The sequence below is a fragment of the Tenrec ecaudatus genome, chromosome 13 (assembly GCF_050624435.1).
Source record: "Tenrec ecaudatus isolate mTenEca1 chromosome 13, mTenEca1.hap1, whole genome shotgun sequence".
Lineage (NCBI taxonomy): Eukaryota > Metazoa > Chordata > Mammalia > Afrosoricida > Tenrecidae > Tenrec > Tenrec ecaudatus.
The window spans coordinates 106,083,031-106,107,843 of record NC_134542.1 but is presented as its reverse complement, the minus strand read 5'-3'; the positions used below and the strand labels follow the sequence as shown (position 1 = coordinate 106,107,843).

The window sequence follows — 24,813 nt, the reverse complement described above, 5'->3', positions numbered from 1 at the left end:
TAGCAGTAGTCAACTGGAAACACTGAGGAGTTGCTAGATAAGGGGAGGGATTGTTTGTCCTTCTGGCTCTCATCTTCCTTGCTGCAAAAGCTGATGACCACAAAGCACACTGGGAATACACCAAGGTATTTGGAAAGACATAAAATGATTGCAGCATGTCCAAGAACCACTCTATCGCATTTTTTATTCCAGCTTCAATGAAATCCAGGTTATCAAATTTATAATCACTTTTCTAGTCTATGAAATTCAGAAGCAGTATTGCACAGTAAGCAGTCAATAAATGTCTGGTTAATTATAAATAATGATGCTAATTGGAGGTAATTTTAGAACAATGCCACACCATGTTTTCTTAGCCTCATCTTACTTAATTCAATGAAATAATTATTCTGAGAAGATGGATTAAAGTCTTCTAGCTTACCAAGTAGTACAGTTAGTACAGTATCACACTAACTGGTTAGCTGGAATTTTTAAAAGTGCAGTTTAATCCAGTGCTGAAGAGTTCATGGCAGAATAGACCTATGCTCCATGGGGTTTCAGTTCCAGTGTTTTGCTTTTTTTCACAAGTAGATGGCCAGGCTTTTCTTCTGAGGTCCCTCTGGGCAGACTCAAATCTCAATCTTTCGGTTAGCATTCAAGTGTTTTAACTGTTTAATCAACCAGGGACTCCTCAAATCATTTAAAGTAATTCCCCAAAAGCAGAATACACAACTGAAAATGACTGACAAATACCATTCTTATATAATATAGTTGGGATCATATGAGAATGTCTTAATAAGCAAAGCAATTAAGAGTCGTATTTTTGGTTTCAGATTTTATTTTCATAAGTATATTCCATTAGACCCAATAATCTGCATTCCTATAATATTTACTATTCTACTCATCAAAGAGCTGGGAAAAATTGGGATAAAGCACAGATTTCATACACAAATACCATATTCTGTATATGTACAAATAAATTTAATATATTAAATATATTGTGTAGACCAACTTCACTTACAATATAAGAGAACACCGAGTATTAGCTTCTGCGCATATGCATGCGGACTTCCACTGCTGTGAAAGTGATGACGCTAGAGTTCTAGAAAACATGTTTCCCTGTTGTCAACATCAAGCTTCTATTTTCTCCAGATAAGGGGAAAAGTAAAATGCGATAAAGGTATAAAATGTACTTTTCACAATACGTAATGCAGCATAACCCTGCCTTCAAAGAAATAAACCGCACAAGTACTACGTATCCGTTCTTAAATTTGGGCCAGGTGGGTATCAGAGCTGTACTGGTGTTAAACTCAGCATGTTGGTTAAGGCCCCATTTCATTACTGCTACAGAATGCACTGATTATTTGTAAGTTTTCAGTATGTAAACAAAGAATAAAACTAGAACAAAAATGATTGAAACTGTGACAGATAACATGATTTATGAACAGATGATCTGAAACATCCTTCAAACACAGCCAACATTTGTTTAAGCAGATTCTGAATTAGCTCGAGTGAGCACTTATAAGACTGCAGAAGCTCCTGATAGCTCCTACAGAGTACAGCTAGTGATGGAATGGATCTCTGAAACATGCACACGTCTCGAGGTACAAAGGCTTCGCTTCACCTTTACTCAGATTGCTCAGAATTCACTGCAATGCAGTTACTGAAAATGAATTGCTACTAGAACTATGCAAATAATATAAGCAATTAAAACATTAAATTAGTATTTTGTTTCATACCTTGAATACAAATTTCTCCATCCAAGCATACCTGCCAAATGGGGCTGTTAGGTGACCTGCACACACGCACATAAGCAATTTTGACTCGAGCCGCACACATTGCACGACACCGTGTGCTTCAGTCGCCTAGCAAACCAAGGAGGCACTCTCACATGAGGTATAGGGCGCACAGCCAGACAGCACAGTGAAGCTGGAAATGACTCGGGGGGCATCTACTTGCAGAAATGCACACTGCTGGTGTCTGGGGTCTCTTTCCAATGAACAGATTACAAGATGGCTCTAAGCCACAGAGGCTGACAAAGGAATCCTTCATAAACATCAGTTTTTGAGATTACTAACATCACTAGCAGCAGTGTATTAAATACATGACTTTCAAAAACAATGTTTTCTTTACATCTAAATGTCTGTAGTATTCAGCATCCCCAAGTCAAAGATACAGTTATGTATCAGAGTGAGCAACACTACATAAATCAGAAATTATTTTGGAAGAAAGAAATTTATTTATCAGGATCAATGGAAACATTTACTCTTCCATAGAATGCATAGATTCTACTTAGTTAGTCAAGAACCAAGTGAGTTTGAGAAGAGCCACTTTGTTTTGCTAAATGGAAACAACACCCTAAATTGAAAACATTTTTCCGTTGATTTTTGAAGATGCCTTAGCAAACATCATGAAAAGAAAACACTGTTTCATAGCTAGCTGATAGAGGGTGATTGGAGGGAAAAGAGCAGTAAATACAGTCTTCATGAAGAATGGAGTACCCAAAGTTCCAAGTTCATGAAAGAGCATATCAGAACTTTACTTTTCGTTTCCTCCTCTTTTTTCAGAGTAAAATGCTACTAGCACAGTCCTCCTGAATATTCATCTTCCTCTTCCTCAGTGGCTGTGGTGCCCCCAGGCTTGGCCTGTGGTGTGGCTGGTGACTTCTTCTTGATTCCCCCTCCTGGAACCACCAAACTCAGGCCCAGTTTCGCATACTGCCAATGATGAAACATATTGTTAGAAGGGGGATTATGAGAGTCTCTGTATATAAGATTCAGAGATAACAACAATTATCTATAAAAACGCAGATTCTAGGCCTCTAACTAAATGAAAGGAAATAATGTCATTCAGATGAAAGTCAATTTACATTGCTCTGCTGTCAGACAACTTGTAACCCTGATATTGGAGAGGAAGCAGCCAGTCACAATGTCAACTACAGGGAGCACCTGGGGATTTGAGATAATCTAGCCATGTTATGCTCTACTTGTAGCACTGTTAGAACAAAGGTCTGTTGAGCTCATGTAAATGTTGCGTGAACTAGGGATACCGTTTTTCAGAAGTAGAAATTTATAAAAACCTTTGTATCCAGAAAAAAATTTCCTCTATATACATCTTTATAAAAAAACTCATCAGCTGCCAAGATGAGACTTTAAAACAAACACCAATCAGTAAGTGCTCACAAATAAGTAAAGTAGCAACCACTACAAATGCGGCCTCGTGTGACAGCGGCCTCGTGTGACAGTCTTTCTCACACGCTGGCTGCTCGACTCTTCAGCACCATGCTCTAAGAGAGGTGCCCTTAGCTCCACGTTTACAGATAAGTCGACGCCTGGAGACAAGACGCTTAATAACCTGCCGGGTAACTAGTTGTCACAAAAATGGATTCGAACAAGTCCATTTCATTTTCAGAGAGTGAGCCTAAAAGAAACTTCATATACTAAGTTACTGGTTAGTTGAGAACCTATTGAACCTACAAAGGACAACAAATAAAATGAGCAGCTGAGAAATGAAACATGAGCTGCATTTAAAAGCAAGCACACAGCTAACTCAGCTCAATGGGCAGATAAACGGTTTTTAACCCACATGGTTACATCTCAGTAACCTAAGCCCATGGTAAAAATGCAGTGTAAGAAATGATGGCTTTTTAAGTAAAGCTGAAAATAAGGAATAGGCAAAAAATACCACAAATACCAAGGAAAAAAATAATCTTACAAGAAAGCCTCTTCATTTCAGAACTAAGAAAAATAACCACAAAGGGCAGCTTACATCATTGTCCATGTACTTAAAGAGTGGGGAGTTGCAGACCTCTGTCACTTGATCTTGATCTTGCTGGTCATACCCTTCAAGAAGCTGTTCGAGTGCAGCACAGTCTTCACTTCCGTTGAAGCCTGGTATGCTACAATAAACACAATGCATGTCTTTTCACCTTTTCCCTAAAAGAATGGCTCAGATTAGGGATGCTCTTGACTTTGAAGGGAATGTTTGGCAACATCTAGAGACATTTCTGACTTAAATGGGATGGGGTTCTACTGACAGGGGGTGAGTGGGTAGGTGCTAGGGACGCTGTTATACACCCAACAGGCACTGGATAGGCCCTCACAACAAACTCAGCACAAACGACTATAGTTTAAAATCTTTTTAAACGTTTGGTACAAGAGCAGTATTCACTCTGATCTTCCTCCAACATACAAAACTTTTTTTGTTGCTCTATTTTCCTTAGAAAGCAAGTAATAAAATCATTAAAGTCATTCACCCATTAAAGTTCACACCCCCACATCTGCCAAATACAGAACATTAGAACAAGTATCAAGAATTTCATGGGAAAAGCTAAAATATTAACCAAGTGCTTCTATTGCTATTACTACTGGGGGGTGGGGGGACGGACAGTTTCATAGCCAGGCACATTTGACTAACTAGCAATCTTAGTTTTAAAAACAGAAATGCTAATTGGTAAGTCAGATAAACTAGCTAAATGTCTTACCTATAGCTCTCCCTGACACATCTTTCTGCAGCCACGTAGTCATTTCTGTGTAGATGAACTAGGACTTGAGCAATTGTTTTCTAAAACAAAAGATGTAATTATGGTCCAAATTTTTATCTCTGTAATAAAGTCCATTTCCTAGCAATAATGAAAGTGTCTAGAATGTAACACTCAGGGTATGGGTTTGTACACAGGGAGACTGACGACATCTACGGGACACTAAAGGGAAACTATCATAGAATAGGACTTCTCAAACCCTAATGTACACAAATCATCCTGCGACCTTCAATGGGGTGGACCTGAGGCCCCTTTAAAGAAGCTGCCAGATGTTACTGATACTGCCACTTTCAGGACCACATTTTAAGGAAGAAAGTCTTAGAAAACATATACCAGAATTAAAAAAGATCTTCTTTTTAATCTGAATTTAGATTTCACCTTCAAAAGAGAAGGGCAGGGTAGGCCTTAATTCTACAATTAAACTTTGGATTTTGTAAAGAGATGATAGGAAAACGATGTATGAATGGATAAAAAAAATAATGATACCATTTACACATCAATAAGAATAGCAATAATAAGAGCAAGGATATTACAGATCGAATCTTTCCTTTAATACTGTAAAAGGTAGTTATAATAGATGCTTCCAAGTCCTTATCTACTAATTCCAACATCTGGGCCATCTCCTGTTGTCTTTTGTAATTTTGAATTATAAAAGCCTGGACGTTTGGCAGACACATGTCGGGGTCTCCTTTTCTATTTCCTACCTTTCTGGGATTTTTCTCTTGCTCTCTCAGCTCTCCCAGTTCCTCTAACCCAATGGCTCTCAACCTTCCTAACGCCAAGACCCTTTAGTACAGTTCCTCAAGTTGTGGTGACCCCCCCCAACCATAAAATGATTTTCGTTGCTAGTTCATCACTGTAATTTTGCTACTGTTATGAATGAATAGGGGGACCCCTGTGAAAGGGCCGTTCGCCCTCTAAAGGGGTTGCGACCCACAGGTTGAGACCTGGTGCTCTAGCCAAAAAGATTAGATTTCTTTTGGCGTTCTAGCCCTGTAACTGTGATCTATTACTACCATAGTTCAACAAAACTAAGGTCAATCCTGAGAGTAAAGCCAAAAGGCAAAAAAAAAAAAGTGTGTGTGTGTGTGTGTCCTTTCCCAGTTCATCTGGTTAAAAAGACGGTGCTTCTTTGGAGCTTTTAGTGGCTAGGGTCTCTAACGTCTAACTGGAGGTTTTTGTGAAGGTAATAGTGCTTAAAAGAAGTTTTTCCAGCTTTTCAGTGCCCCCTACAAATCATCTATTTTTATTACTTGCCAGAGTTCCCTGGTAGCTGCCACTGGTATCTTGCTAAGAAGTTTTACTTGTAACCAACAGGAGAGAGGAAAGCTGTAAACTTTTTCCCCATCACAGCCAGAAGAGAGAGCCCAAAAGTAGAAAAATATACAAATACACAGAACCTTCTCATAGGCATCTACTTATACTAATAAGAAAAATTATGAAGAATTATCTAATATAAAGCTAAAAATGAAACTTTTGAAGAATACCTTATAACAAGTTGGGTAATTCTCAATTTCTTTATAAATATTTTTTTCTTTCTGAATAGAGTGTGCCGCCTCATCAAACCTAAGAACAAAATAAAGACATGTAAAAACCAAGGCAGAGCTCGATAACGGATAGCCGTGGTCACTCTGTAATGTACTCAATATTACAGGGTTGAAGGGACAACTGCTCCATAACCAACACTCCAAGCAACAGCAAGTCCAAAGTAAGTGAAGACGAAGTCTTGACAGCCTTGCCTCCAAGAAGCACTCTGGACATACTTCTTCCAAGACAGAATTGCTTAGGGGTAAATTCATCAATATTGCACTAGTATGGCCTGAGAATGATATTAAAATATGCAAATGGCATTTTAAAATTTGGCAAAAAAAAAGGTTTTTCACCTTGCTAGAGAGACATGCTCCTGTTGGCCTCAGAAAAGCAGCAAATCACCAGTTACTATGAGCCACAGGACAAGGACGGGCAGGAAGAAATTAGAAGCTGAGAGTGGGCCCTCGACATAGGTAGCCAGAAAACAGGGGCCTCCAAAATACAGTTACAAGGAAATGGATTCTACCATTCTACCAATACCAGTGAGATTAGAGAGGATGATACTGACACTGTGATTTTAGCACAGTGAGATCTGGACCAAAGAGCTCAGTTCTGTTGTGCCTGGACTCCTTTGAGATAATAAACGGGTACTGTTTTAAGCTGATGGGCTTATGGTAATTTGTTAAGGAAAAATAGCAAACTAATACAATGGGGGCAGATCACATGAATCAGTATCATTTATTATTGCAGCCATGAGGTTACAACAGAGCATGTACTAAAAAATATGATAAACCAGAACATTCTCTGAATATAATCTCCACATCATATGATTCTAGTAGGAATCACAGTATTGTAAACTTTTAATAAATGATATTGAAAAAGTTTCATTCTTACATAATTTCCTTGGCATAAAATTAGCACTTCCATGTGCTAAAAGCTACCTAGCAAAAAGTCATCCAAGAGAAATATTGTGCACTTAAATGGGTTTGGTGATTTGCTTCTTTGAAAATTATAGCCAAGAAGACAGACAGTACGGAGTTCTGCTCTTCAACACAATGGTCACCTTGAGTCTGGATAAAGTCAAGAGCAGCAGGTGAAGGAAGTAAAAAAGTGGACAAACTTTGTTGAAGTCTATGAAAGTCTATAAAAAGTTTTTCAAATGACTCTAGGAAATGATTCACTACTTATTATAATGAAACATAGAAGACTTCAACTTTCTCATCATACATCTCTAAATAATCTTAACAAAGAAAATGTATCTGGTTTTGCGGGAAAGAATAAATTATTTTTTTTCTTATTTCAAAAAAGAATTAGACTCAGATAAAACAACATATAAACTCCACAGAAATTACACGGACGTGAAACACACCACACATTCCCACCTTTCCCTCCCGACACCGTCCTCACACTGACACAAAACTCATCCTCTGGTTCCAACTACCTTCTGAACTCCAAGATATACTTTCAATGTGATAAACAGCTTCCTCTAGCCCTCACCTCAGCTATTAATGGATTCTCAATAAGCAGGACACCGTTTCCCAAGACAGATTATCTTCAGTCACCATACCCAGCTTTATCCCCCAAACATATACACCCATTTCTCCTTGTACTGACGATCTGGAAAAATCTCAGTTTGCAGGGGAGAAGTATTTCTCATTGCTGAGTCTTAAAACCGAAGAGAGGGATTAGCTATATATGAGTCACTTCCTTTTTTGGAAACACAGCAAAGCCCTGGGAAAGCTGGATTTGTGTTTAGGGATGTGCCCAGTTACTTCAAATCTTCCCTATAAGAAACCCGAAGGTACATATTCCCTATAGGTCATGATCAACTTATAGAAAAGTGAGGAAGGGTACAGGGCCAGGACCAACTTTAAGGTCCTTCTACCTAGAGGAGCCCTGGCAGTGTAGTGAATGACGTATGGGGCTACCAACCAAGAGCAACAGTTTGAAACCAGATGACCCTTCAAAAGATGAGGCTTTCTACTCCTGTAAAGAGCTACAGCCCCAGAAACCTACAGGGGAAGTTCTACCGAGTCCAATAAAGTCTCCACAAGTAGGAATGGACTCAATGGCAGTGAGTTTGTCTTAAAACACGCAGCCATGTACGTGAGATTTTGGCCAAGTCTGCACAGAAGCACTGCCTGTGTGATCTAAGAACTGTAAATAATAAAATCCAAGACTGGAGGAGGGAACAAACGGTATTAGAGCTTAAATTCTGAGCAGTTTGCAAAAGGTTACAGAGACAGTGAAAGCCCGAAATCCACTTGGAGGGTCCCAATGTGGATTCAGCCTCCGGTGACCACTGACCGGGCATTGGGTAGCCTCACGGTCAGACACAGTGTACTGGGAAGACGACTAGTGCAAATGTAGTTCGGTTAAAATGTAACACCAATATCAGTTTTCCTCCCCTTTTAAATTTGTTCTACTTTTATTATTTTTCATATGCTTTCAATTGAGGTTTTTGTTTTATTTTATTTTGTTATATATAGGTATGTATTTTGGTTTGTTTTTATATGCTTTTCCTATTATGAAATCCAAGGTAGGTAAATCTATAGTGACAGTAACTGGATGAACGGTGTCTTAGGGTGATGCCTGGGGAGGTTTGGGAAAAGGAAGAGTGAATTATAATGGGTACGAGAAAGAAGGAAAGGCTCTAGAATTGTGCTGCCGAGTGATTGCACACCTCTTTTTAATACGTGTACACCACTGCATTGTACGCTATGTGAATTATGTTACTAAGACTGTTAACAAATTTTTTTAATATTTAAGATTTAGAACTTCAGAACCCCCTAAGGGCAGTTCTACTCTGCCCTAAATGTCGCTGGGTCAGAATTAACCCAATGGCAGTGAGAGAGAGAGTCTATCTAAATGAAGCTGTGAATCACTCATGAATTATGGTTCTCCAGAAATGAAGGACAAGTATAGGACTAATATAAAGAGCCCCATCAGAGGCCCAACAGTGGTTACGCCTTGGTTGCTGCTAAAAGTGTTTGTAGTTTGAACTCACCCATTGCTCTATACGAGAGAGAACTAATGATGTGCTCTGGGAAAGATTATGGCCTTGAGGTTTTTCTACTCTGTCACGTGGGGGACACTAGGAGTTGAAAACCAACTCAGCCAAACCTAACGACGACAACAGTATACCAAATGGATCAATTAATCTAGCTGTGCTATGATACAGCCTCCCCCATTCACCTGTCGGCTTGTCATTCTGTGGTGGTCTGCAGGGTACTATGATGAGTAAAACCATGCCACCTGTATGTAAAATAGCATCGGGGTTGCCCACACTGGGCAGATTCCAGCAGGGCTGCTGGACTAGGACCGATTAGTGAGAAAGAAGCATGTGTAATTTCTGAGAAACAGTCAAACATCGTCTTATATATTATTGCTGGGCGGCGAGCTCCTTGGGTCAGAAGCACTTAAACCCTATGTGGGGACGAGCTGCCTCCTCAAGGTAGAGTAGACCCTGTCAAGATTGATGAACCTGTAGGGACAGTAAGAAGAATCAGGCTTTCAGGAGGCAGGGGGCACAGTGGTGGTGTTTGGGGGGTAAAAGGGAGATGATACCAAGGAGTCCAGGAAGAAAAAGAAAGTTTGGAAACTGACTGTGGTAGCAATCGTACAATTCTGCTTGATGAGATTGATCTATGGAGTGACATATGTATTAACTCCCAATTAAAAATAAAAAAGTAGCAGTGACCTTAATGCCACAGATGGAGTAAAGCTTGTGAAACGTTCATTTGCTCGTGGCATGACTCAAAATTCAAAGGAATGACTGCAAATATGTACTAGTAACTGGAACATGGAAAGTACAAGTTTAATTCTAAGACAGTTGTCAAAAATGAAAGAGAACCAATAAAGATTGAAATCTGTGGTGAAGTAAAATTATTTCATATGGCTCTTTAGCCACAGCCTTTGTCGTCCCCACTACATAACTGGGTGGGATGCTGCAAATAAGACGTATGGAAGTCTAGTCCTGCTGCCGGGTTTCTGATGAGTCATCTCGGACGCAGGAATGGGCATCTCCCTCCATCAACAGAGACTGCTCTGTGCAGTTAGACTGATTTCAATTCACAGTGATCCTATTCACACAGCATCTGAATAAATGATTCTATAAAAAAATGAATGACGAAAACATCTTTCTCAAGCTGCTGAGCCATTTTTACTGATTAAAGCACAGTGTACAATAAATGTTTAAACTAGCATGCTGGTGGCACAAAGGCACCATGGAAGGCAGGCCTGGGTACCTGTGTCTGTAAAGATTTACAGAGCAGACAACCCTGCAGAGCAGCTACGCACAGGCTCATGCTGAGCTAGAAAGGACTGCATGGTAGTGTTGCTTTATTGGTTTACTGTCTAGTAGAAGGCAGTTTCAGGCAGTTTTTCTACTGAGTAGCCTGATCTGTTTATAGTTCACACCAAAAAAAAAAGTTAACAAACAGGCCCCCAATTACGTAAGTTTGCAACATACACATCAACACAATTTTAGCTGACTTACCTGCGCCCTCGTACTAGCAATCTTGAGGCTTTCCCTAGTAATTCAACAGCCTGGCGTAAGCGCTCCTCGTTCTGAAGGGATCAAAGGAGAGTGGTCATTGGCTACTGGCATGTGGAAAGCTCTTCAGAACAGAATTCAGTTGTGCGGAGTAAGAAGTTTTAAAAAGTAGCTACCACACTTCTCTCTCTTTTCTAGTATAAATTTCACATTCTTATAAAAGAAGAAAATTCAAACTTACTTCAAATACGTTAGCTGTTTGCTGATACAATTGTACAGCCTTTTCTGGATCTACATTTTCTATAAGCCTGAATTAGAAAAATATGACTTCTATAAGAAATCGAAACTTGTGTTTCAAAGATTTTGTTAAGATAAAAACACAATGACTTCCGTTCAGAGCACGGTGGCCTGACCCCAGCGCTACATACTCACTTCCCAGCTCGTTCTAATGCCATGGCTGCTGTGTCGGGGGTGCCGTTTTCCAAGTACATCATGCTAGCTTTCTCAATCAGCTGAACGGCTTCAGGTAGTCTCTGCATCTCCTTTTGACAAAGAACAATACAGCACAACTCAGGAAATATGTCATGTCAAGAATGATATAGTACATTATCTGAAATTCAATGATTTTATCCCTAAGTCATGAACGCAAATGACACATAAATATTTTGTTGTCATTAGCTACTATATAATCAGCTTCCATCTCATAGCAACACTGGGCTCACCAGAACAGCACTGCTCTGAGCCATTCCCCATTCTCAGGCCACCGTGGTCCATGTGCAGTTTCAATTAGCTGATTTTGGGAAGTGAATTTCCAGGCCTTTCTTCCTTGTCTTAGTCTGGTAGCACTATTGAAACCTGTACAGCATCACAGCAACATGGCAGCCTCTACTACCAGATAGGTGGTTGCTGCTGTTAAGTGTGTACTGGCTGAGAAACTTGGGTTTCCTTCACAGAAGGCAAAAATCCTCCCTGTGGCCCCTATAAATGCTATGAACAATATATCTAAAATGAGATACCATGACATGGTCACTAGGCCAATCAAATTTCATTCAACTGAACCAAAACTATATCAGTTAATTTCTACATATTTCATCATTACTTCAGTTTTAGGAAAATTATATGAAAACGCCAACAAAAACATAGATAACCTTGTTCTTTACTATCGCCTAAGCATTTAAACATTCTTTAAACATTCCCCGAGTCCCAAGTGTCCGCAGAGCTTTATGGAAACAGACTGCCGTCATCTCCGGCAGGGAGGTCCAGGCTGCTAGCACATCACTGAGTCAGTGAGCAGGCACTTGGTCACAGCTCCACCAGGGCTCCTCAGAGACACACAGCTCACACAGCAGACTACAAACTGGCAGCCCAACGCTGTATCTCGTTTCCATGTGTATTTTGCTTGAACATAGTATTGTACAATCAGCTACCTACACAGAAATTGTTTTTTGGTCTCCTTGGAAAATACCAAAGGTTTTGGTGGTAGTAGGCTTGCATTCCCACCTGGCAGTAACGAACTGCGACCGAGCAGCAGTTGTCTCCCTTAGCGAAGGCATACTGCCGCCTGGAGCTGGTTTCACTACTTCCTACCTCCCATGCACTGGCCTGCTTCATTCATCCCAGTTACTCCCCGGAGTCTGAGTTCATCCAGGTTTCAATCCTCTTCTGGGCCATCCAGAAAATATATTCAATATCTTACTAAGCTATTAGGTTTCTGGTACGAATGGTACTAATATTTTCTGGTACTAGTATCTCCAAATAAAATATTAAAAAAACATTTGTAATCATTTAAAACATCATAGATTCCCAAACGTCTTTGGTCTACCAGTAATTTCCTTTCAAAAAAGAAATTACTCAGCGACCCCATGGCAATGAAAAACGTTCGTAGTACAACTCATCCTCCAGGATAAAGTGTAGGTAGCTGAATTTGCGGCACCCATTGGTCATGCCAGATTTCCCTGGGGGTGATCCCCCCCCCTTTGGAATACACTAATTTAAAAGACAGCCATTTTAAATATGTTCAGTAACACATCACAGATTATGTTCAAATATGCTTATGAAATTTCTCACTAAATTGACATATCAAAAAAACTGGCCTAATTCTGCAAAAATTAAAATATAAAGTAATGATTATTTAATTGTGGTGACAATAAATCAGTGAAAGGTACTTATGAAATAAATGTCATTATGCTTTACGCATCCGAGCCCTGGCAGCACTGCTGGAGAAGTGCTTGGCTGTCATAGACATAAGACCAGCAGTTCAAACCCACTTGCTGCTCGCAGATGATAAGCCTGATAGCTTTCATAAAGGTCTACACACTTGGAAAGCCGATAGAGGGCTACTATGAGCTGAAATGGACTCGACAGTGGTGGGCTATCACTTACTCAAAGAGATCATTTTGCCAAATTTCAGTAATAAAATTTTTTTGAATACAGAAACTAAAGGTCAATGAAAAGAATCAGTCTAGACTATGTAATCAGGAAGGGGAAGTAATCACAATCAATTCATTTATTTTAATCCCGAGGGCTGCTTTTGCAGCATATCTCTTCCTCCAATTCACCTACTCATCAATTCAACATACACTGAACATCTACACTATACAGAACTTCTAGGAGTACAAAGGAAGCGTACACAGATCACCACTCTAGATTTTACATATGAGACATATACAATAACCACAGTAGAAGGCATCATTAAAGAAGTTCCATATAAGTAAAATAGTTAAGATATTTACATGTCCCAACTTATGCATCAAATCAAGTGATTATGACTAGCAAAAGCACAACCATAATACTGCTACCTTTCCATCAAGAAGACGGGCTGTGTACTTAACACCATAAAAAAAGTTACACTATCTCCATGTTCTTCAAGAATGGCAGAATCATGAAGCAGAATATTAAAACATGCCATTTTCAGCTTCCTGGGTGTATCAGTAACCTTACGGCTCCTCTGGGGCAAACAGACAGGAAATCACAACAGTCGTAAAATGATAAAATCCAGAATTCATGTTGCTGTTGTTATTAGGTGCCATTGAGTCGGTTCTGACCCATAGCACCTGTGTTAGTCTGGGTGGACTAGAGAAACAAATTTTATAGGTACTCATATGCGTATAAGAGGTGTATATACAAGAGCAGGTGAATATTGAGAAAACATCCCAGCCCAGAGCAAGTCCTTAAGTCCAGTACTAGCCCATTTGTCCGATACCAACAATATAAAGTCCTCTTCAGACTCACAGAACGTGTGCAATGACACCAAATGCAGGAAGATCAGACCAGTGGGTGGGAAGTCTTGTGGGTCCAGTGGCACGGTAAGCATCTCAGCGCTGACAGGGCTCCCTACGTGGCTTCTCTGGCTCCAGAAGTCTGACTCCACCAGTCTCTCTTCATGTGTCTTCTCCACAGGGATGTCTCGCAGGGAGTGAGCCCAGAAAGAGAGAGTTTCCTGCCTCCAAAGAGGAAATAAAGGAGTTCCCAGAATCTTCCGAAGGCCATGTCCACACAGACGTCTCATTGGCTGTAGCCTGATTGATGGGCCAGACTCCAAACTCACACTGGATTATGTAACTAGCACAGCATCCTTATGCACAACAGAGTAAAACACTGCACTGCCTGGTCCTGCGTCACTCTCAAAACTGTTCTAATGCTTGACCGCATTGTTGCAGCAGTGTCAATCCACCTTCTTGAGGACATTCCTTTTTGCTGCCTCTTTACTATATCAAATACGATGGCCTTCTCCAGGGACTGGTCTACCTTGATAGCACATCCAAAGTATGTAAGATCAAGTCTTGCCATCCTTGCCTCTAAGGAGCACTCTGGCCATGCTTCTTCCAAGATAGACGAGTTTGTGCTTCTAGTAGTCCATGGTACTTTCAGGATTCTTCTCCAGCACAATTCAAATGTATCCATTCTTCTTCAGTCTTCTTTATTCAAAAATTAATACAAGTACCAAAAGCCTGCTGCAACGCTCCATAGACAAACTGTTATTCCCTACGTCTCTCTGGAGGATGAAAAAGAAGGTCTGCATGAAATGTTAGCCACAGAACTAATTTTGGTCCATGCAGGCCAAAACCCACAAGACTTCCCAGGACTTTACAAAAGGCATTTAATTAAACACAAGCCCATGCCGGAAAGCAATTTCTTTGACATTTATTTCCATTAAGTTCCCATTACGTTTATTTTTCCTTTATTCAAAGTAGTGCTTTTCAAACCTCAAATTAAACAAGAAAAAGAGCCAGAATAACAACTATGACAACTCAAGTCTTAGCAGTCCTCAGCACATAAAATGAGCAGCTTAGGAAGAGAATAGAGTTCCTGTAAGGTGCCCTGGGACACTCTCAGGTAAGCAATGGGCGGCTTTACCACCAGGCTGACAGTTCAAACTCACTATCTGCTCCACAGGAGGAGAAGCGAAGGCTGTCCGCTTCTACAAGTATCTATCGTTTTAGAACCCTAGCTCAGGCCACTAGGAGTTGGAACCGACTCGATGGCATGGGCTTAGTTCTGAGTTGAGTACTGCTGCATTAATACAGCATTTCCTCATACTAGGTACCGGGCACAGCGAGTCCACAGCACTCACTTGGCAGCTTGCGAGTTTTCAGAGGAGACAGGCATGCTGGCTTCCTTGGTTACATTCAAGGCTGGTAATAAACTTCCTTGAACAACCAAATCTAAATTCAGTTGCACATTTAAGTCAGAAATGATTTAAATAGCTATATAATTTCTTATAAGCGAGTAACTAAATATTTTTCCATTAACATTTTGATTGCCATTTTCCTTAAAAATAATGAAAAATCATGATGCATAAATTGTTGCTATTTCTTTACGAGATACATAAATTTGAAATTTCTAGCTTAGTGGCTATGGAAATTCTTAAAGTGGTTACGAATATTCATAAACTATGAAACTATAAACTATATTTTTCAAAATGACCAAAGAAAATCTGTTAAAATTAAATGCAAACAGGATACAAAATTGTGCAGAGCATAATCTCAGCTTTGCATATGTGTAAGCAAATATATGTACACAGAAAGCGCCTAGAAGAAAATGGATATGCTGTTGTTGCTAGGTGCCAGAGTGGGTCTGACCCAGAGTGAGCCAATGCACACCAGTCTCGGTCATCCTCCCAACTGTTCCTATGCTTGAGGCCACTGTTGCAGCCACGGCGTCAGCCATCTTCGCTGATGGCCTTTCATCTTTTGCTGCCAGGCTACGTTACCAAGCATGACGTCATTCTCTGGGGACTGGTCTCTCCTAATAACATGGCCAAAGCACCGGAGAGGAAGTCTCGCCGTCCTTGCCTTTACGGGGCACTCTTGGCCATCCTTCTCCCAACACCAGATGTTTGTTCTTTTGGAAGTCACCTGCGATATTCTCCACCAGCGCATCATTCGATTCTTTCTTCTTCTTCAGACTTCCTGTTTGAAGGTCCAATGTTCACATGCTTCAGTCTTCTTTATTAAATGTCCAACGTTCACATGCATACGAGGGAATTGAAAATACCCTGACCTGGGTCAGGCACACCTCTATCCTCAAAGCAACCACCTTGTTGTTCAATACTTTAAAGAGGTTTTATGCAGAAGATAGACTCGATACTCTCTATTTGATCGCATGGGTGCTGCTTCCATAAATACTGAATGTGGACTCAAGTAAGATGAAATCCTATACAATTTCAGTTTTTCTCCATTTATCATAATACCTATTGTTTCAATTGTAAGGATTTTGGTTTTCTTTACATTGAGTTACAGCAATCCTTGAATAAGTACGGTGTGAGGACACAATCCTGACGCATACCTTTCCTGATTTTAAACCCTGCAGCAGTCCCTTGTTCTGTCCACATTCACACAACTGCCTCTGGATCCATGTATAAGTTCCATAGAGGCACAATGAAGTTTTCTGGACTTCCCAATCTTCTCAAGACTAATTATAGTTCGTTATGACCCATAGAGTCATATGCTATGGCATAGTCAATAGAACACAAGCAAATATCTTTCTGGTATTCTCTTCTTTGAGGTAAGATCCATCTGACAACAGCAATATCATTTGTTCCAACTCCTCTTCCGAATCCAGCCCGAACCTTTGGCAGCTTCCTGTCAAGGTACTGCTGTCACTGTTGGATGATCTGCAGCAAAAGTTTACTTGCATGCGACATTAATGACGTTGTTTTAGGATTTGAGCATTCTGTTGGGTCACCTTACTTTGGAATGAGTACACGTATGGATCTCTTCCAGTACAATGAGTATATATCTGGGTTTCCGACCCTGCTGGTATTTGAAAGACCAGTGACATAGCTTCCAGTATTACAGCACTGTAAAAGTCAGCACAGTATTACAAAACGACAGACAAATGGTGGGAAGATGCTAACAGCTAGTAATATTTTTGCATCTTTCTAGCATTTTCTAAAGATTCTACAATGAGCACACATTCACTTTTAAAATGTTAACATCACAAAGGCATAGAAATGCAAAACAAAAACTTTACAACAGAATAAATCCTTCAAGGTTTATAATAATTAAAAATAACTTTTATCTTATTAGAGAACAAACATCAAAAGGGAAAGGAAAAATTTCTATTTCAATTGCTACTAGGCATACTCTGAAACAAGTCAGTTTAATATAGTAGTGAGATAGCCTGGGTATACTAGAGAAACACAATTCATAAACACTCATATTTTGTAAAAGAGAGTGTTTTATATAAAGGGTAATTAATTGTACATTAAGTATCCCAACCCAGTCCAGTCCAAGACCGTAAGTCCAACATTAGCCCATATGTCTGATATTGATCTACAAAATCCTCCTCAAACTCACAAAACACACACAATGATACCAAATGCAGGAGGAAAGCCGAATCAGTAAGCAAGTAAGCATCTCAGCACTGGCAGGGGTCTCCACGCAGCTTCTCCGGCACCCAGGGCTGAATGAGGGTAGGTCCATATAGCTTCTCCTCAGGGATGTCTCGCAGGAAGTGGACCTTGTCAGCTGAGGCAGAGAACTAGCTAAGGCAGCCGAAACTGTTCTGACCATCAGAGAGCAAGAGACCAGACAGGTGAGGCTCACTGAGCCATTTAACTCTCTGCCCTTCAACTAATCTCATGTGTTCATCAGCCAGGCTGGCACAATAAACCTTAACTATCACAAGTAGTATGTTCTGGCTCATCAAAATAGGACATGAAACTCCCAACCACCTCTTAAGAACCAGAGATATTAAAAGCAGCATGGGCACATTAGTCAAATATTCCATGTAAAGAGAATTTAGAGTTAAATTAGCAAAAGTCTTCTGGCTCTCTTCACTGCCAAATGATATCTCTAACACAAGCTAAAACATTATTCTTTCTGCAGTCCAGTGATAATACATACAAAAATACATCCAGTCTTCACCACATCAATATGTCCCTGTTACAACACTATTCCCAGTTTCCACCATTCGTTTATCTTATATTTTATTTTTAAAATTTCCTATCTTAAGAAACGCAGAATAACCCTATGGATCCGGTAAGCATTACTTAGGACAGGAAATCATACATAAGCCTGTTCCTTTGTGGCACTATGGGTTAGGCAGACCGCGAGGTCAGCAGCTCAAATCCGCCAGGATCGCTGTGGGAGAAAGACCAGGCTCTCTGCTCCCCGGCAGATTTAGTCTTGGAATTCCTAGGAGGGTTGCTATGAGTTGGAATCAATTGATGGCAGTGGGTTTGGTTTATCTATCAGCGCAAGGAAGCTCTTCAAAGTCAATTTCACTTTTATTCATTTTACAGAGAGAACAGTTGTCAGACGACAACACAGCCACTGACCTTCAACATCATGCCAGCTTGCTCATAAGCCCTGCCAAGAGAACACAAGACCTGCAATTAGAACTACCTGAACGAAGGAGAAGAATACACTTCTGACCACTTGTATGGGGTGTTATTTCAATTAAAATTAGTCCAAGCAAAACATTTAACTTGAAATTTATGTTACCATACAGTTTTTTCTTCCCCCAACCCGCTACCTGTTTTTGGTAATTACTCTTTAGGAACATCAGCCATTTGGGTTGAAAGGGATTTTACTTTATAAGCAGAAAATTTAGGGTCAAGAAAGGTTAAATAACTTTCTATTAGACAAACCTAAATCCAGTTTTTAAAATAAATAGTCCACAAAAACTGGAAAGTGTCCCACTTCTTTTCCACAGTTATTATTATCTAATAAAAAAGAAGGGAAAAAAGTTTCTAGATTACCCGATTTTTCAAAGTGGTCCTGGAAACACTAAATGTAACTTAAATGCTACATTTCTTAGCTAAGGGCAATTCTGTTTCTAAGTTTCACTAGTCATGGACCTGACTGTTTTATTTAAAACAAGACAAAATAACTCAATAGCTATGAGTTTACAACTTGGGAAAAATAAAACGAGCTACAGGAAACACCAACATTTAAAGCACATAATATGCAAATATACAAAAACGTGGAGAATATTTACTTACTTAGCAGCATGAAAAAGACTGGACGAGTGTCACAAAGTTAAAATTAAGGAGAAAAACACAGAATGAATAATTTCTAGACGCCCACCACACAAAAGACAACGTTGACCAAGTCATTGCCCAGTTGGTTCCAAAAAACAAATTCTACAAAACCAGTAAATCAAAATTATTTCCCTATTGATGTCTCATCTAAAACCATAAAAATACTGGCCAAACACCCTATAGTTTAAATTATTTCCATTATTAATTAATACTCTAAAGAGCTTAAACAAAATGAAAGTTTATTAGAAATATGATTTACAAGTGAGATAAAATAACCCAAAGTGTCAAGTCAGTAAGTTTTAAAATGTCTTAAGAAATATTTTTTTAAACTATGTATCTTATTTCAAATACCCAAGAAACAGTAAGTTTTAAAGAAAATAAATGTAGAAGGTAAGCAATCTCAGATAAAGAAACCACATCTCTCTGGACTCTGAATCTGAAGAGAAGCCCTCCAAGTCAATAAAGACCAAACAATCAAATCCCACTACAAATACTCCTTTCTGACCTGCAGGTTTTTTCTAATCGTTTTAAAATCAAAAAGCATTGTAGTTTACATGCACCTTTTCCTTTTATAAGAAAAAAATATTTTGTATTGAATTCATCTAAATGTTTAACTCCATTCTGAAGGTTAAAAAGGATACGCCCTGTTATTCTCATGTGCACAAGCTTCTCTCAGGCAGGCATCTTTTGCTTGATCAAACTGCTTGGCATTTTTAAAAGCGACAGCTGAAACAGAACAGAAAGAGACTTTCTATTTCTATTGTTAAAAATAACCTAATAAATCATTATGAAACTATATTATTTGTGATGTATTATTCGAAAGTATATTTATGTCAACCAAATACTTAAATTTCTTAAAACTATAAAATACTACCTTTTATCTAAAGCAATATTCTTACAGCTTTTTAAAAAAAATCTCAATTGATACAGCATTTTTTATTGCTGCTTTAACTGTAGACTCTTGGTAAGAATTCAGTGTCATTTCCACTCAAAATCAAGAAGTCTTTCCAGTCAGCACCAATGTCTAAATGGTTTGAGAAACGAAGAAAGTATCATTCAATATAATATTTTGTATTTCAGGGAGGGTCCATTCTACCACAGACTTATATCAGTTCCACATTTAGTAATAAAAATAATGCTTTCAAAAGTTATTTATAGCTAGTACATCTTTTGTGTCATTTAAAAACTGAAAAGCAGTAAATATGTTTTTTATAATATATCCTTCTTATTGGTACAATCTTTAAATATATGCATTAATAATGCACTTTGTTAAAAAACAATGCTATACATTATTTAGGTGTCTTTAAAAATGAGATTTTACCATCCAAAATATTAAAGTATTGTAGAATTATCTTCAAAGTAGAACAATTAGGGAAGGCCTTGAAGTATTTTAGGAAGATTGGAAAACTTATCAAGAGCTACTTGTAAGTAAGCGACAATGGCAAAAATTATATTGCTTTAAGAAATCATTTTTTATGATTAGGGAAAAGAATGTACAGATGTGCTTTATACAATTGATGTATGTATATGTATGGACTGTGATAAGAGTATGAGCCCCTAATAAATTGTTAAAAAAAAAAAAGAAATCATTTTTTAAAAGTCATAACATTTGCTTTAATAAAAGGTAGAAACAAAATATTAAAACAATTATCATCCCTGGATTTCCTCATTGAATTTTTTGTATTGATTATTTTCCATAGCCCCTTAATGAAAATAAACAAAACATGCTTTAAGGAGACAAACTAAAGTGGAATGTTTGATTTTTTTTTAAGTTCACGGTGCCAGACGCATAAAAACAAATGTCCTCGAGTCCCCTCATTGGGGAGACTTGTAAAAAGCATGCCTCCTCCACTCACAAAGCATACCAACCAGAGGATGTAAAACAACGCTAGCAATATCTGCGCACCACCAACCCTATCCGTCCCTGTGGTCGTGCAAAGAGGTGCAGGGTCTGTAACTCACTCTTCAACACAATTGGACATGGGGGGGGGGGGAGAGGAGATGCCAGGGTTTAATGCATCTCTTTAAAAGCTATACAGCCTTACAATAAAAGCACTGAGCCTAAACAGTAATGCTAAGACAAAGCTATCCACTTTTAGAGCTGGAAGGGCAAGGATATGGTCACACATACCTGCTTTTCCGTATTCAGAAGCAGCACTGTCATAATCTGGCTTCCATTTTAAAAAACCAGTTTTCAGGCTAAGATGAAAGGAAGAGATAGTTAAGTTGGAACTATATTTTTAAGTCAGAATCCTCCTTAAAATGACATTTAAAAAATGTCATCAGGTACAAACTTTAACCTATTTTCACCCAAACTTATTTATAACGAAATACACCTTCCCATGGGCCCTCCCACTCTCATGGAAGTGATGTCCTCCTTTTGAGACGCTAACCTGACATCGAGGTGGCGCAGAGGTTCTCAATCTGTGGTCCCTGAACCGGCCAGCTCCAGCAACACTTGAGAACTTGTTAGAAATGTACTTGGTTGCGCTCCCCCTCGGACCACCCGGTCCACAAGCCCCTGTGAACATTCGTAAGGCGTCCTGGTGGCGCAGTGAGTTACATGCAGGACTACAACCGCAGTGCTGGGAGTTCAAACCCTCCAGCCGTCTCTGCAGGAGAAAGATGAGGCTTTTGGCTCCTGTAAAGACTAAAGCCTCAGAGCAGCTCCACTCTGCCCCACGGGGTTGCTGTGACCCAGAATAGACTGGATGGCAATGGTCTGATGCAAGCTACAGCTTGAGAATGCAGTACTAAGTAAATACAGAGACAGCTCAGACTTGCTACTGTTCACACCAAAGCTGGAGACAAGTCTGCTGAGTGTTTATACGTTTGCTCAAAAGTCAAACCAAAAATCCGACTTGAAATAACTTGTAGGGGCCAAGGCTGAGTCACATGCCACAGCTCACTGTGAGGGCCCAAAGTGGTGACACTTCAATCTAAGTGTCACTCTCACTCAGACATGTAAAGCTTGTGTTCGTGCACTAAAACATTTGACACAATCAAAAACACACACACATTTGACACTGTGGGTTTTGCACTGTATTTGCACAAAATATTGTAACCATGGCGCCAAAGAAACTTAGTGACTTTGAGTCAGTTCTCCACTAGTCTGCTTTGGCAGTTGAACATAACATGGCTAAGTGGACATTATCAACCTTTCTCTCTCTCTCTGTGATTACAGCGTGTGTGTGTGTGTGGAAAGGTATGAAATTGTTACCCAGGAAACAAAGAACCCAGACACCTGAAGAGCTTGAAAAGTGACTGTTAATCTTCCTACCTCAGAAAACTCCATAGTGTATCTGAGGCAGTAAAGCAGGTAGAATGAAGACCCTTAGAATGGCAGCCCCTTCACAGGTTGTTCCCAACTCTGCTCTAGTGCATCTCCTCACGCTCTTTATGTTTTTTATTGGGAGGATTCATATTATTTCAAATTTTCATTAATGAAGTTAGACTTTGTTAGTATCTTCTGTTGTTTTATTTCAAATTTACAAAATTCACATTTGCACAAAACGTAGCCACATAATTTTCTTTGTAAGAAAAGTAAATTATTACAAATATGTCCTCACAGCCTCCTTAGGACTATAGAAGCACTGCACTCTGAATAGAATCTGTTTTTATGACAAAATAATAATTTATAAATTATCAAGGGTTCATGAGGGAGGGGGCAACAGGGAGGGAGGGGAAAAATGAGGGGCTGATGCCAGAGGCTTAGGTGGAGAGCAAATGTTTTGAAAATGATGTGGGCAATGAATGTGCAACGTGCTTTACACAATGGATGGATGGATGGATTGTGATACGAGTTGTATGAGCCCCTAAAAAACGATTTAAAAAAAAGAATCTATTTCACAGGATTTGCCTGTCTAAAAAAGTCTTATTGTTCAGGCCCAGCTCAGAAATGTATGAAACCAACCTAAATTTCCCCAGGCAGAATAAATTCCTCCTTCTCTGTTACCAAAGCACATTTAACACTTCTTTGCTACAATCCCTATCGCATGCATTATTCTATGTTTGTGTTTGCTCCCTCTCACTAGAGATCTTCCTGGGCAGCTCCAGCACGGGGACCCTCCCTTCACCAGGTAGTGGGGTACAAGAAAGAGTAGAAGTTGTTCCACTATGTGCCACTGTGCATCATGAGGCTTCTCTGAATCTCATTTCCTCCTTTGTAAAATGGGACTATTTAATAGGAAATTTTTGTGACGATCTCATGTATATGACTCACCTAGCAGGGGGACACAAAGCAAATTTCTCATTGTCCTTATAACTGCTAGATAATACTTTCTTTGGAATAAAGAATTCAGAAGTTTATTGAGGAAAGGGGAGTGTCAAAAAGGAATGATCAAGGGGAATTTAGCTCAGTTACAAAAATATCTGTTGGGGGCCAACTAGAGCCCTTACCAGAAATAGAATATTGAGAATAGTTCCCGCTGCTGCTGCCCACGCCCCGCGCCATTTACTGGGAAATGCTAAGGGCATTTCTTTGTAAATCTGTCCACTCACTAACCCAACACACGAAGTCTTTCGGAGCCAGCCGGGGTTTGGCTGTCAGAAGGGACGGACCGGGTGCCACTGGCATTTAGCCGGGGTAGACTAGAAGGACGGTGCTCAACAGTCCGCAGCAGCAAAGAGCCCGCAGTGCAGACGCTGACAAGCATTGTTTTTCTGAGAAAGCAGCAAGGTAGGCTACGAGTTGGGTCGCTAACCTCAGGGTCTGCAACTGGCACGCAACAGCCGCTCTGAGGGAGCAAGACTTAGTGGCTCCTTTAAAGAGGTACAGCCTCGGAAACCGAGACGGATGGTTCGACTCCGCTCCATAGGGCCCGGAAGCGACTCGAGGCAATAGGTTTAAAGGGTGCCTCCTCCCAGTGGGAGCAGCTCCCACCGACGGGAGTCTCGGGCGAGGCAGGTGGCCACGCTGGGCTCACCGCCCGGTCTCCGCACCACCACCCGGCCCGGCTCAGAGGATGCCCGCGTCCCAGCGCAGCCTCCCAGGGCGGCGCAACCCCGCAGCGTCCTGTGACTGGGCCGGGAGATCCGCACCCAGGGGCTGTCGGTGGAGCTCCTCACTCACTATTTCTCTGCTTTGGCAAGGTGCTCCAGGCCTTCGTTTATTTTTTGAGCTGCCATCTCCCAAGGCCAGTGGAGAACGCGGCGCCGGCGGGCCTTCGCCTCGGAACGCTCGGCCGGCTGGGCTAGAGAGCGCTCAGCGGCGGAAGCGGACGGCAGCCGAGAACGCTACGGCATCTGAAGAGGCTCAACTCCAGCAACACGAAAGCAGTGGCGCTACGGCGGCGGAGATGGTTCAATTCCAGTAACGCGAAAGCCGCGGAGCGCTACGGCGGCCGAGGAGGTTCAACCCAGAGAAGGCGGAAGCAGCTCCGGGAACCTCCGGGCGCTGAACTCCCATGCTCCGGGGCAGATGGGGAGCGTTAGGTTTAGGAGTGGTTCTTCGGTTGAAGGTTCAGACAGCCTTGAGGAAGACGGGGAGAACACTACATTGTGCTCACGTGGAACCTGGGCATTGATCAAGAGGCAAGCAACTGCCAAGGCATACTGCATGCTTTGCAGTCACTAAAATTGCTATGCCCTCTCACCATACTTGTTCAATCTGCATGCCGAGCACCTCATCGAAGAAGCTGGATATAGGAAGAAGAATGCAATATTAGGATTGGAAGAAAGCTTGTTAACACCTGAGATATGCAAAGGACACGACCTTGAAGAACTCGAAACACTTGCTGATGAGGACCAAGCATTGCAGCCTTCTAGATTACAACTCAATGTAAA

At 40.4% G+C, this 24,813-nt stretch overlaps 1 protein-coding gene across 1 annotated transcript; it reads right to left on the bottom strand.

Moving 5' to 3' along the window:
- Nucleotides 1-1,238: 1,238 nt before the first annotated feature.
- Nucleotides 1,239-24,281, bottom strand: NAPG (NSF attachment protein gamma). The gene is made up of 12 exons (XM_075529991.1): nucleotides 24,101-24,281; nucleotides 21,161-21,228; nucleotides 19,671-19,755; nucleotides 18,991-19,008; nucleotides 18,325-18,355; nucleotides 10,974-11,083; nucleotides 10,783-10,849; nucleotides 10,545-10,615; nucleotides 6,004-6,082; nucleotides 4,460-4,539; nucleotides 3,745-3,874; nucleotides 1,239-2,693 (listed from the first exon to the last, which is right to left on the bottom strand). The coding sequence occupies exons 1-12, from the start codon at nucleotides 24,154-24,156 to the stop codon at nucleotides 2,556-2,558; spliced, it is 933 nt and encodes a 310-aa protein (XP_075386106.1). The 5' UTR covers nucleotides 24,157-24,281; the 3' UTR covers nucleotides 1,239-2,555.
- Nucleotides 24,282-24,813: the final 532 nt, after the last annotated feature.